The 13,864-nt window shown below is 40.9% G+C and overlaps 2 protein-coding genes across 3 annotated transcripts; one reads left to right on the top strand and one right to left on the bottom strand.

Moving 5' to 3' along the window:
- The first annotated feature begins 3,745 nt into the window (after positions 1-3,745).
- Positions 3,746-7,151, top strand: wnt4b (wingless-type MMTV integration site family, member 4b). Of its 2 annotated transcripts, XM_020108601.2 has the most exons (9): positions 3,746-3,886; positions 4,158-4,406; positions 4,757-4,910; positions 5,035-5,119; positions 5,219-5,350; positions 5,570-5,712; positions 5,800-5,940; positions 6,032-6,194; positions 6,290-7,151. In XM_020108601.2, exons 2-9 carry the CDS (start codon positions 4,318-4,320, stop codon positions 6,457-6,459), a joined length of 1,077 nt encoding a protein of 358 aa, XP_019964160.1. In that variant the 5' UTR covers positions 3,746-3,886; positions 4,158-4,317; the 3' UTR covers positions 6,460-7,151. The 2 variants fall into 2 exon arrangements, with proteins under 2 accessions (XP_019964160.1, XP_019964159.1); XM_020108600.2 differs by having other exon boundaries at positions 5,035-5,350.
- A 971-nt stretch (positions 7,152-8,122) lies between these two features.
- Positions 8,123-13,422, bottom strand: cdc42l (cell division cycle 42, like). Its single transcript, XM_020108602.2, has 6 exons — positions 13,236-13,422; positions 10,564-10,668; positions 10,370-10,442; positions 10,150-10,259; positions 9,264-9,461; positions 8,123-9,151 (listed from the first exon to the last, which is right to left on the bottom strand). Exons 2-6 carry the CDS (start codon positions 10,666-10,668, stop codon positions 9,062-9,064), a joined length of 576 nt encoding a protein of 191 aa, XP_019964161.1. The 5' UTR covers positions 13,236-13,422; the 3' UTR covers positions 8,123-9,061.
- Between the last annotated feature and the right edge of the window lie 442 nt (positions 13,423-13,864).

Below are 13,864 nucleotides of genomic sequence, written 5' to 3'. Positions count from 1 at the left end.
ATGCCTTGTGCTTCATTTCATAAACATGTTGCAAAAGAAAAACAAAGACACTTTGGGATCGCTACTGGAACTTAAAATAAAGTTTGCTGGTGTGAATGTCCAGCAGTACATCATGAGATGGTTTAGCCTGATACTTCTACTGAAAGACTTCTGCTTGTTAAGGCCTAAGTGAGACTGGTAACCGTGGACTAAGGTTCACTTTACATGATACAATTGTTTCCAGTAGGAACCATATTATAAATTTCTTCACTGCTGATGTTATCTTTAACTTCCTCTGCAGAGAAATCCTTTGACTTACGTCTGTGCTTCGCTCCCTAAGGACCAGAGCTGCACCTATGAACAGTGAAAACTGAAAACAGTATTTCATATATAAGCTGCTTTCATTTTTCCATGTTCACATATAGAATCAAAGATTCCTGCTGTATGAGAGATGCTCTTTTGTGTAAGAACAGGGCGGGAACAGTCCAACTGTGAGCACAGAGGCCTTCTGCTGCTTTCTCCACTCCAATGGCCACTGTGCAATATTCCCCACTGTACATGCAGATCGCATAGCAACAAAGGCCTATGTCTGGCCGTTGTCTGTTACTATCGCTCGAATGCCCCTTACCCATGCATGTATGCGCGTACACGTCACCGACACCTCCTCCTTCTCCCTCCATCCCATATACACTGCCATCTTTCCAACTCACACGCACTACACACCTCCTCCCCCCCCACCACCACCCTACCGCCATCACTCCATAATATTCATGGGTCGTCCATTCCCTCTGCCCCCTCCCCCCATGAGCGCACAGCTCACCGCCCCCACCCTGCCATCCCCACTCCCCTGCCTGACAACACCACCGCCCGACATCCCATAATATTCACGCACGCGCTCCGCACACACATCTATACACGGCCGTGCACTCATCTCTTTGTTGGCAGAGATGCCTGAGCAATGCGAGCGTGCTCATGCACAGCAGTCATGTTTCTGCCTGATATGATTATTCCATCCGCGCCCATGGCTGCTGATGCAGGTAGCCCTCCAGTGCAGAGAGGTGCCAAAGCAAAATGAAGGAGAGCGAAAGGTGGAGGGTCACATTTCTGTCTTATAACGACCTTGGGGGTGATGTGTTCATGAAGTCCAGATTTACCCTGCGGCAGCCATCTCTGAATGAGGCCAATCATCCATCCCTTGGAGAGCATCAGTGGACAAAGTGAGACCAGTGCAGTGGCCCCACCTCACTGTCTCTCAAAGTCTGTCTCTGCCTCTATAACTGAGGGAATGCAAGTCATCTCTACGTATATGTCATGCTGACGCTTTAACAAGCGTCTCTTTAGGCTCTGCAGCCCGGCTACAGTCAATCAGCACCGGACCATTTCAGCATGATACAATGTCCACAAAATGGGGGAAAGATAAAGATAAAAAAAAGAGGGCAAGTTATTTACGAGAGAAGGGTGAAGGGATGAGCATAACAGAGGCGCCGGACATGACAGTGGCCAGCTCATCACCATGGCGTTGCTGTGGGAGACAGCGGAAGACGTCACTTGAAGAAACAGGGGGACATAAAGGAGGAATACGACATGAGGAGGACAAAAAAAAGGAGGGAAGGGGCCTAAAAGAAACCTGTCTTTACAGATATAGACAGAGGAAAGATGTGTGTGTGTGTGTGTGTGTGTGTGTGTGTGTGTGTGTGTGTACACCTAATCCTGCACAGGGACTCAATACATCTATAAATTATGGAAAACATTGAAGTATCAATGTTCATTTATTGATATTTTTTCTCAACCATCTTAACCGAATAATGTTGATGATAAAACATACCTGGATTGCTAAAAGCTAAATCGCTGAGTTAAGCAAATTAGTAAAGTTGCCATAGCCATTTCTGCCTTTGACATGTGATGGAATTAGAGATGAATTAACTCTTTATTTACTTTTCAGACTTATCCATGTATTTAAATTACACTGGATGAACATGTGTGCTACTTTACTGTATTTGGTTTTGCGCATGAACTATGACAATGTCTTTTTTCTTTTGGGGTGAAGGGAGAGATAAACAGCCCAAAGTGAATAAAATTGAAGTTGAACAATTAATATATTAGTTACACTGTTTTGACAAGGTGTATTACTGGAAGTATTGGGAAGAAAAGAATCCTGCAGTTTCAACGTCACATACAAATACACCTAAAAACATCTTCCTCTTCCACAAAAGATGCAATTCCCTCCATGTCCGTGTGGTTCTTTCTTTGGAATAGACGTTTTCTTGCACAATCATTTCAAAGTCCTGATGCTGTGGTGCTGATGAGCCAAAAGATTAAGTATTTTGTTATTTGTGAAACGCACTGGTATAACAAAGTATAACAAACTATAACAAGATGCTCCACATTCCTCTTTTCCACGCATGTAACAGGCTGATCTTCAGATGTTCCCCCTCAACAATGACACATAACGTAAAACCTCCAACTTTATTCTCATTATGTTTTGACTTTATTTTTGAAATCTCCTATTTTTACCTCTTTAAGTGGCCATACTGTCCTAGCATGAAATTAGGATTAAGAAGAAAGAAAAGGAAAAGCTTTTGTCAATGCAAATGATTTGCAGTGGATTAAAAAAAAAAATCCTGCAATATAGTTTACATGATAAGATGCCTCTTCCTTTAATAAAATAAAATATTTTAAGTAAATCGTTTTTTAGCCTCCTTCAATATTAAATAAACACACGTCATTAAATTTTTTTTTACTCAAATCTATTTTCCACAAACTGCTTTGTTTTTCTCCACTGCTTCTCCCTGTAACCCCAGTGTAACACCCATCCGTGCTCTCCTCCTGCCCGCCTTTCCCTCCTATCTTGTGATTTATTTGCCTTAGTTCCAATATTTGTCACCACTGTGTTTTCTTCCCCTTGTCTAAATGTCACCCCTTCTTCTAAGACAATATAGGGAGTGGGAGAGAGGGAGAACGAGAGGGCAAATGCGGGGGAGATAGAGGAAGGGGAGGAGGGGGCACTTGTAAAAAGAGCAACAAAGTTTGGGAAAATTAAACATTAGGTAAGACACTTTCTCACATCCATATATACGCACAAAGAAACAGAAATGCTGCGCCATTGTTTTTGATGGGAAGATTTCACTGGACAACACGTGGATCAATACTCCAGCATTGATTCCACATTGATTTCAATAAAAGAAACAACAGAGGGGAATTTGTGTTCTCATTAGGCGTCTTTGTTTTCTTGCAGCAAAAGAAAATCCTGCACACACGTACACATGCCAACAACCATGGGAGCGCAAGAGAACTTATCATTTTGAGGACTGCATCTTTGTGTCTCCAGTGGAAGCTCAGAATTTAGGTCTCATGTCAGACAAACACAATACAGGGCAAACTTGCACTCGTAACACTTGCGTAGTAGAACTATTTTCCTTTTCCAAAGCTTCCTCCTCCCCCTCCTCCTCCTCCCTCGGCATCACTCCACACCCAGGTCCGCGCCTGTCCCCTCTCTCCCACCCTCACTCTCTACCTCCTTTATAACCCATCACTCCCATCTCACTGCTCTCACTCATTCTTCCTCTTCCAACCTGGAATGGACACAATTGTTTTCCTCGGACCGACCTGAGTTCCCACTGACACAATGTGATTGGGCCTTTTTGTCTAAAAAAAACAAAACAAAATCTTTAATTGGAATTAAAATTTTTGGGGGCGTTTTTTACTAATTTGACCAACTAAATTGGAAAGGAGGATTCATTTTCGTGTGTAAGATTGTGAGATTTGCTTGGAGATTTGCTGAGCATGCGTTTACTGTCACTGACGGCACTAGAAACTAAACTGATGAACAACTTTTCCAATTGAAATTTGGAGAAAGTTTGGTCCAACAGAACGAAGGAATCGCTGGATATTCCAATACTATGAACTGGTAAGAATCAGTGTTACTTTTGCAAACTAGGATAAGATTTTAACTCGTACAAATACTTTTTGCTGACTGTATCTGTAAAGCATTAGGTCTGGTTTTTGGATGAATAATAAATCTCTATAATAAACTAACTTTTAAAGCTACAACTGCATTCTCATGTGAACTTAATCCCTTTGTTTCCGTGAAGTTTATTAGAAATGACATTGAAGAACAGGATGATAAGAAATTTCAGTGCTGGATGTTTTACTATTCCGTCATCTTGTCATTTCTACAGATATGTGGGGATCATCCCCAGACCCAGGATCTGACACATAAACCAAAGCCACAGCGGACAACACGCAGACGGGCAGATCACTTCCACTGTGGAGACGGGCAGCGTGCTGTCCAAAGACCCAGCCTGACGCACAGAGACGGACAGACAGACGGTCAGTCTGATGCCAACTGTCTCCACTGTCAATCTCACGGCACCACTCCTCCTCCTGTTGCTATGGGCAACCAACCCCACCATGGCAACCAACTGGCTGTAAGTCTAGCGTGCGAGGGAGGAATGGAAAGAGGGAGTTTGTTTGTCATGCTGTAACTTTTAAAAGATGGTGACATGTCTCTAAATCTCTTTCAGTTGCTCGCCTCTCTTTCTTTGTCTCACTCCCGGTGACCTTTTCTCTTTTCTTTCTCTCTGCCTTCACTGTGTCGTCTCTGTCTTCTTCGCTTGTGTTGCCCTTGTTTCCGTCCTCTCTAAAACTCTGCCCGGTCGTTACCTCTTCATCCTTTTTTCTTTTTTCACTCCCTCCCTCTACTTAATTATGCACCTTCCTTTTTTACCCCTCATGTCTGCTGTGAGTCACACCACCAATCACCGTTCTTCTGTCCCAGCTCCCTGGCGAGGCTGCCTCGCTCCAGGCCTGTGTCTGGTGCTGCCCCATGTGCACGGCTGAGGGGGCTGACCCCTGGGCAGGTGGGGGTGTGCAGGGCGAGGGGGGAGGTCATGGAGTCCGTACGCAAGGCAGCGGAGATGGTCATAGAAGAGGTATAACCAGAGAGCACATATAGGGTCATGACTTGCATGCACCCCCAGCAATTGTGTGATAACTTGTTTTAATTAATATGCGTTGGAGCTGTTTGTCTTTGATGCATGTTACCGTCTAACGCAGTGCCAGCACCAGTTCAGGAATCGCCGTTGGAACTGTTCCACCACCCCACGTGGGATCAATGTATTTGGCAGAGTTATGAACCAAGGTATGATCTTTACTGTCGCAACGTATTCTCACGCAGAATTACCTGCTGACACGTTGAACAACTCTTATTTCTGCATCCTGTTGTCTATTCTGAATTCAGGCACTCGTGAGGCGGCCTTTGTGCATGCTTTGTCCTCCGCAGCGGTGGCAGTGGCTGTGACCCGGGCCTGCACCCGCGGGGAGCTGGAGAGGTGTGGCTGTGACAGGAAGGTCAGGGGGGTCAGTCCCGAGGGTGAGCTTGGATTCTGTACTATGAATATGTAGCTGGTAAATCCACAAAGTCACGCAGAGCATAAAACTAGCACGAGGACCATAGGTGCAATGCAGACAGCAGTAGAGCGATTTTCTGTCTTATGTGATCCCATTTAACAGTTTTTCCATTGTTAACATAAAAACATATAGAGAAAGGGTCTCATTGTCCACACTACAGTCTTTCTCCGTCCCGCCGCAGGTTTCCAGTGGTCTGGCTGCAGTGACAACCTGTCCTATGGTGTGGCTTTCTCCCAGACGTTTGTGGATGAACCAGAGCGAGCCAAGGGTCTGTCAGCAGGACGACCACTCATGAATCTCCATAACAACGAGGCTGGTCGAAAGGTTGGTTCTGTTCATTTCCAACTCTGTAATCTGTGAGAATAACATGACAATCAGCTCCTCCTACATTCACCACCCTGTCACCCTCAGGCCATCCTTCACAACATGCAGGTGGAGTGTAAGTGTCATGGCGTCTCGGGCTCCTGTGAGTTAAGGACTTGCTGGAAGGTCATGCCTCCATTCAGGCGTGTCGGCGTTGGGCTCAAGGAACGCTTTGATGGAGCCACAGAGGTATCAGAAAACATCTTCTGTTTGTTTAAAACCCTTCATCCTCCTCTGAAACCTTTAAAATCTCCTCAGTCTCACATTGTTCTCCTCCTAGGTCCGCCTGACTCGTATAGGATCCAGGACTGCCCTGCTCCCCCGTGACCCCCAGGTCAAACCCCCTGCTGCCAGAGACCTTTTGTACCTTGCGCCCTCTCCAGATTTCTGCCACCTTGACCCTGACAACGGTATCCCTGGGACTGCTGGTAGAAGATGTAACGGTAAGATTAACGGCAAGTTGAGAATGATCCAGACAAACCCATACTTGATAAATTACGGATATTGATGCTGCTGTCCTTTCAAAAACACACCGCAGGAACCTCTCGGCTGGCGCCAGATGGCTGCGAGCTGGTGTGTTGCGGGCCAGGATACAGAGCAGGTCGGGCGGAGGTGGTGCAGCGCTGCTCTTGCAAGTTTTCCTGGTGCTGCTCAGTCCGCTGCCAGCAGTGCAAGAACACAGTCACCATTCACACCTGCAGAGTGTAAGACAGCCCACACAAGGTCAAACCGGCAGAAAGACACGAGCAAACCCACTAGAAAGACTCTACTGAACACTAGACGAGTTAAGGATGACAGAGACAGCAATTTATCCGCTGGTAGCCTCAGTGTAACTAATCTTCACCGCAGCTGTAGACGGAAGTTTGACGATTCTGTTGTAAAAGCTGCAAAGATAAAAAAAAACAAAAATGATCAACAGTGAATAAGGCAGAAAGAAATATCACTTTCTCTTCTCTTAAACTTACTCAACACTAACTCTGAGACAGACAAGTCGTCTGTGCCACACACACACACACACACACACACACACACACACACACACTTCTCTCACATCTCACAACATGACAAAGCTTTTAAAGCTGAACGTAACCCGAACTAACACAGAAAACACAGCAGCACTATTTTTTTGTTTCATGCCATCTCTGTGCATTGTATCATAGACTAGCAGGTCGTTGAACATTGACTGTATTTATGTCTTCCTCCCTGCCCTGGTTTATTTATTTGTATATCTTCACTTCAGCCTCCAACAGTGACATAACAAACAGCAAGACTAGAACATCTACTTACATCAGTGTCTGTCTTGTGTCTTGTCCCTCACCGTCATCTCTTCTGTGTCCTGCATGAGCAGTGCTTTTTGGTTTGATCAATAAATCTAATAAATACAGTAGTTTTATCCCACAGATCCTTCTTAAGTTTCTTATTGACCTTGATATTCCTGAGCAAAGCACATGGGTGAGGTGTAAAGTTAAAGGTGACCTGTGGATTTCTGACCACTAGAGGGATGTGCATCTCTGGCGGGCCATTATTTGAGCCTTATTTGTATATTTTCCTGTACAAGCACTCAACTGATGTTACATGCATTACTGCCAACTACAAAGGGTGGTGTGAATGTGTGGTACATGCAAGATGTGAAACACAGTGACTGTTGTTGCAAAAAACAACAACTTGAAATTTACCAGCAAAAGGCAAAGAAAAAAATATGGTATGTGCAACACGATGCAACTTTGATGGTTCATTGACTTGGAATTTGGAGAATGGAGCCTCTTTCCTTCCCACTCCTCTCCATAAATGTCTGTTCTTGCTCCATGTAATTTAAGTAGGCGGGTATGATCTGTGATAGTAGCAGCTTAAATCGTCAAAATCAGGCCCAACAACTCCAAGAGTGATTCCAAACTGCAGAACAATTTTAAAAAAGACTTAGAAGTCATTAAAAACTAAGATTTACCTCCATTACTCAGCGGGGAAACTTAAAATATGGATAATTCAAAACCTAATTTGGAGTATTTGTTAAAGCAGCACCTCATCTGGTTCAGGAAGCTGGGGATCATGGGTAATATGCACTGTTCAGTTGTGTTTCAGTTCAGTGAGTGGGACTACACAGCCAGAGCTCCGGTCAGCAGAATGACAGGCTTTGTTTTGTCTTTAAATGAAAACCACTTCATTGGACACAGAACCCATTAGAACTAATCACCACATGTTGCTCAGTAAAAGTTAAATGCTGTTGCTTTAAAAGATTCTCTTTTCTTTATATAGTAGAAAATGTGGTGAACATATCAAGGACACACAGAATGTGTTTTTGAGAAAGCGTTCTCCTCTCTTATGATCTGGAGTTCAGGAAATATTAACCTCAATCATAGGAAGCAATGGCTACTTTCCATGTCATTAAACCGTTTTTATTAAAAATATCCTGTGATTACAAACACCCAGAAATTTACTATCAAAGGTTATCATCTCAATCTCAGTCAAGATTGAGATCTATTGAAAATATTACAACTTGATTTGTTATATGAACGATCACTCAAAGTTGGTAGTCTAGCAATAGAAAAAATCTGGATAAAATAAAAAGTCAAGTTTCAAAATGAGTAAATGCAAAAAAAATTCCCAAAACAAAGTCACAGATTTAACAAGGTATAAACAAAAGGAGAATAAAATAGAAATTCATATGTCATCTACAGAAGAGGAATTGGTGACAATGCACTTGGCCTCCCAACAAAGTTTGGAAGAGAGAAATCATTTCAAAGAGCTACCTTTGTTTGGAGTGACAATAAATCTCTCATGCTTTCATTATTCAATCCACAAGGGTCTGAAAAGAAAGCAAAGACCATTTAACATTAAGTTGCCCCCTTAAATGTACTAACTAAAGTTCACTAAAAACTTAATGTTAAATGTAACTCAAGTGTTTAAAAGCCCCTAATGACTGCAAGAGGTAAAACAAAGAGGAAGCCAAAGGCAACTATAGAAATGAATCTTTCTTTAAAAATAAAAAATGGAGCAACTGTGACAGGCAAGGGGGGCCCGCCCCACCTGAATGTTTGTAGAGAGAACACTGCAGTTTTTAAAAGCTTTCAGAAAAGGAGATAGGTGACACTTGCTGCATTTACTGCTGAAGTTTTGCTGCCTCAGCCTCTTTCAATGTTTATATTGAAGGCACAATCAGTGTACGCGTGTGTTAGAATAAGTCTCAATGGCATTGTACCTCCCTTCCTCTTTTGTTTTGTCCTTTTATTCATAATGGCCATTGATTGCTCCGGTGTTTTGATTCACCCCACCTACTTCTTACACTATTACGTCTCTCAATGTCGTTGTTCGTCTATAGCAGAATGCACTTTCTCTTGGTTTTGGTCTCTGGAGGCTCCAAGGCTGCCAGGATCGCCTCGTCAAACACATTCTTAAGCCCTCGCTGCTCGAAGAACAAGAAGAAAAAGAAGAAAAAGAGAGAAAACAAGAGTTAAATAGAGAAATTAACTAATAAATGCTTCACTTTCACTTTTAAAGTAATATTTGCCCCACACCTGTGTCAGAGCAGAGCACTCCACGTATTTGACGGCCTTGAGCTCACGTGCCAGCTTCTCTCCGCTCTCAGGATAGAGGGGCCTCTGCTTGTTCTTTGCCAGCTTCTCAATTGTGTTGCTGTCTTCCCGCAGGTCCATCTGTGTGCCCACTAACAGGAAGGGTGTGCGTGGGCAGTGGTGAGAAATCTCAGGAACCCACTGAAAAAAGAAAATTATATAAAGATTATTATTACTTAATTGTTATTGAACTAAATGTGTTATAGACCAAAATATATCAAAAACTAAGACCTGGTATTAAATGTCTGGTCAGATTTGTAACCTTGTTTATTTACTATTCAGAAACACAATATCACTTTGTAAAGGTAGACATTACATAGTTTATATTTCATTAATATTCAATTTGAGAACTTTGGCTTGTTTATAAAAGGATGTATTTCTAAATGTAACAGGTCATAAAATTGATCGTTTAAATATCAGTATTTTAAAGAAATATCTGTTCCAGCATCCAAACATTTGACACAACCCTCAGCCCACAACACATCATTAGAGCTTAAATGATTAGGTGATTAATCAATCAGTCAAATAACAATAATCAAGTAATTGTATGAGTAAATGTTTGCTTTGTTCAACAACAGCTTAAATGTGAGGATTTGTGACAGTAAAATGTTTATGTTGGGGTTCAAGTCTGTTAGTCAGACAAAACAATGACATCAACTTAGGGAAAACGGGACAAGTTATAGACGATGAAAATGAATAAATTAATTAAGAAAATAATAAATAGTGAAATGAAGCCCAAAGAGACAGATTTTTTCACCAGTTTGTTTGAGTCAAAAATCAAGGTCATGTTTTTTTACCCAATGAAAGACAAAAATGATTAAAAACTGACCTTCTCTTTGACGTTTTCAAAAGATGAGGGGGAGACAACAGAGAAACATACAAGGAACACATCTGTCTGTGGATAACTGAGAGGACGCAGCCTGTCATAATCCTCCTGACCTGAGGGGGGCAGTCACAAGACAAAAAAGAGCAGGGGAAGTTTTTCGATAAGTTTCAGAGTGGCAGAAATGAGACAGAACAGAAGAGAGTTTTAAAGACTGTCGTGTTACCTGCTGTGTCAAATAGGCCGAGTGTGTAGGGCTCTCCCCCGATCATCACTGTCACAGCATAATTGTCGAAAACCTTTGAGAAAACAATCAAAAAAATGATTAGTCTAATCCAACACGTCTGATTTCACTGTTACTGAGTCAATATGTGAACCATGTGCAGTTCTTTTTAACGTGACTGTGCTGGATCTTCTTACCGTGGGCACATATTCTGAGGGGAACTTGTTGGTTGTGTAGGAGATCAGTAAGCAGGTCTTTCCTACTGCACCGTCTCCTACCACTACACATTTTATAGTCTGCATCTATAAGGGAAAAACAGAAAATAGGAAACATCATGTGTGTGTCAACATTAACTGCAGCAGATGCTGAGAGGGGAAGTAACACACAAGAAATGCTTATTAGTGTCGTGCATGGCTTTTTATACAGCGAGTGACTCAACATGAAGAACTTGTGCACATTTACCGAACAGAAAATATAAACAGCAACAGACTGTGAGAAGTGTGTTGTGCAATAGATCTATAATATTTTATAGGGGCAGTGGTTGAAAGTATGTCTATTCAAGTTTAAGTACATTTAATGGTAACTGTGTTTTTATTGTTTCCTACTTTATAATACCCCTCCACTAGACTTTTCAAGATTTAAAAGATAAATATTCCTCTATATTTGTGTGACAACTATAGTTGACTGTTGTTGTGATGTGAGTGTGATGCATTTGTTACAGATTAAGCTGCACAATAATACAAATATAAAGTGGTTAAAATCATCTTAACCAACTGTGACAGTAAAATATCTATTTCACAATTAAGGACCAGTAACATTAGTCTTATAATCCAGTTATATAATAATATACATAAAGGATGGAGAAGTGACTGTCAGTCACTTGATTAATTAGCCAGTCGACTGAAAAGTGATCCACTACTGCTTTGATTATCAAGATGTTACTTTAACCTGTGGAAAATTATAATGTTCATTAAATTGGCAATTTAGAGACCGAACAATTATAATAAATAAGTATAATCTGCAGATCTAAATGAAACAATCATTAGATGCTTTTGCATTCAAGACAAAAAGTAGGTTTTGCTCAAAATAATAATAATAATGATATACTTTTACAAATATAGTTAAATACTGTTAATCAGGCGCAACATTATAATACTTCATGTATGTTTTAATGCTCAACATTAATTTGATGGCTAAAGTTAACACAATTTTACAAAGTTGCCACTTTATTAGATATGAAAACAAAAACCTAATGTAGCTAAAACAAATGAAATGTTATAGACCTGCAGTAAATAGGGATGGGTGAAAAAAAACTATACAATTAGTACAAAATAATTTCAACAATAGCAATATAATTCAATATATATAAAAGGTTAAATATATAGGTATACTCCTTGTGCATTGTGCGAGCATAGTGAGGAGCAATAATACATGATTGGTTTTAATGTTATAGCTCAGATTTGTAAAATGTTTTGCTGTTTATCAAGTGTTTTGTGAATTACAGAGATAAAAAAGCACAAAAGTACAAATTATCAGCATAAAAATATTAAAGCGTAAAAGATTATTAACTTTTAAAAAGTATTCAGTAGTACAGGCTGGATAAGAGAAACACCTCTCTGTGTAATACAAAAGGGTGTAAAACGATTTACTGCTAGGGCTGGGCTATAGTCACGTTAAGATAAAACTGTTAATCAGTCAATATCGATAACTATCATGATAAATGTCACATTATTATTCCGGTGACGTACAAACACTGATTTTATTGACTGTTGTGGTTTTAAACTCTTTTTTTGTTGAGCAGAAAAAGGCAAACACTTTATAAACAGCAACAGATGTGACAAATATTAATAGATAATGAAATGTTTGCATTATTCATATATCAATATATGTTGAACTTGTCTTATATATGGCAATGTATACTTATATTGCTATTGACGAAAAAATACATTGTGATGTTGTTTTATTACCCAGTCCTATTTACTGCAGGACTATTGTTTTACACTATTGGTTTGTGCCTAATAAAGCGGTGTAAAGTCCCTAATGTGTTACCTATGCCACATATTCAGTAATATCAGCCATCAAATCCTTGTCGAGCATTACAGAAAAGCAGATCAGAAGTGTTTTAATGTTGTGCCTGGTCGTCACGGTGTTAAGTTTGTCACTAGATTAGTATATTAGTGGTTTTATTGGCCAGCCCTGGCTGCTGGTTGAGAAACAAGACCGATGTGAGCGTCAGGCCTGTTATAACATGTGCGAGCAAAGGTTTATTGATGACAGTGAATCACTTCCGCATACTGGCTGCTACATACCACAGATGTTAAAGGAACCACGGCCTGTTAGCTCTCTGTCATTTAGAAACGGATGCTGCCCAACACTTCCGCTAAATAAGCTGCTCCTCGGCGAAAACGTGGCCTGAACCCTGATTCAACTTTCAGCTAAACAAAACATAACAACACCTAAAACATAGAAGAGAGAGGGAGAAGTACGCGCGGAGCCAGGTTGTGATCACTTAAGTGTTAGCTCAGTTTGGTGAAGCCACAGTCTGTCAAGTGTCAAGCTAACGTGTCAACTAGCTCATTTATTAAACTGACCACAGGTCGGTGTAAAAGCATGAACAGAAGAAATATAATGTCTCGACCAGCAGCGACAGTTGAGACAACTTCATTAAACCACAGTCGCGTTAGCCAACTCTCAGTCTCTGTCAATGGCAGGGGAGGTTTCGCACTGCGCCGCGGATTTATGATCCAGATAAACGAGCCCCGTCTCTCGGTGGAGACTTCGCATTGCTCAGAACACTCCGCTGCGGGTGTCAGGAGGTTTAGTTTGTTCTAAATGATCAGCTTCGCTCAGTTTCTCAGACTCTACTCACCGCTTTTCTTCTGGCAGCTTAGGCGTTGGTTACATCCGGGTTTGAGGGTCGGTGAGTGAGCGCAGCCGCAGACAAGACGAGCCCCAGTCCCTGCTGAGGAATGGAAACACCGCCTCCTGCTGGCCAGAGGACACACTGTCTGCCTGCCTGCCTGTCTGTCTGTCTGTCTGTCTGTCTGTCTGTCTGTCTGTCAATCGATACATCTATCTATCTATCTATCTATCTATCTATCTATCTATCTATCTATCTATCTATCTATCTATCTATTTATTTATCTGTCTATCTATACATCTATCTATCTATCTATCTATACATCTATACATCTATCTATCTATCTATACATCTATACATCTATCTATCTATCTATCTATCTATCTATACATATATACATCTATCTATTTATCTATGTATACATCTATACATCTGTTTATCTAACTCACAAAAATGGCTCCTTCTCCGTGGTTTGAACTCAATTTCAATAGATTAAATATAGGATGTGGAGCTATTATATAATACAATATAATATAATATAATATATTATAATGTAATGTAACGCAATGCAATATAGCATGATATAATATAATATAATATAATGTAACTCAATGTAATATAGCATGATATGATATACT

This window comes from Paralichthys olivaceus, chromosome 13 (assembly GCF_024713975.1).
Source record: "Paralichthys olivaceus isolate ysfri-2021 chromosome 13, ASM2471397v2, whole genome shotgun sequence".
Taxonomy (NCBI): domain Eukaryota; kingdom Metazoa; phylum Chordata; class Actinopteri; order Pleuronectiformes; family Paralichthyidae; genus Paralichthys; species Paralichthys olivaceus.
The sequence above is the reverse complement of the archived record's forward strand: the minus strand, read 5'-3'. Positions and strand labels throughout refer to the sequence as shown.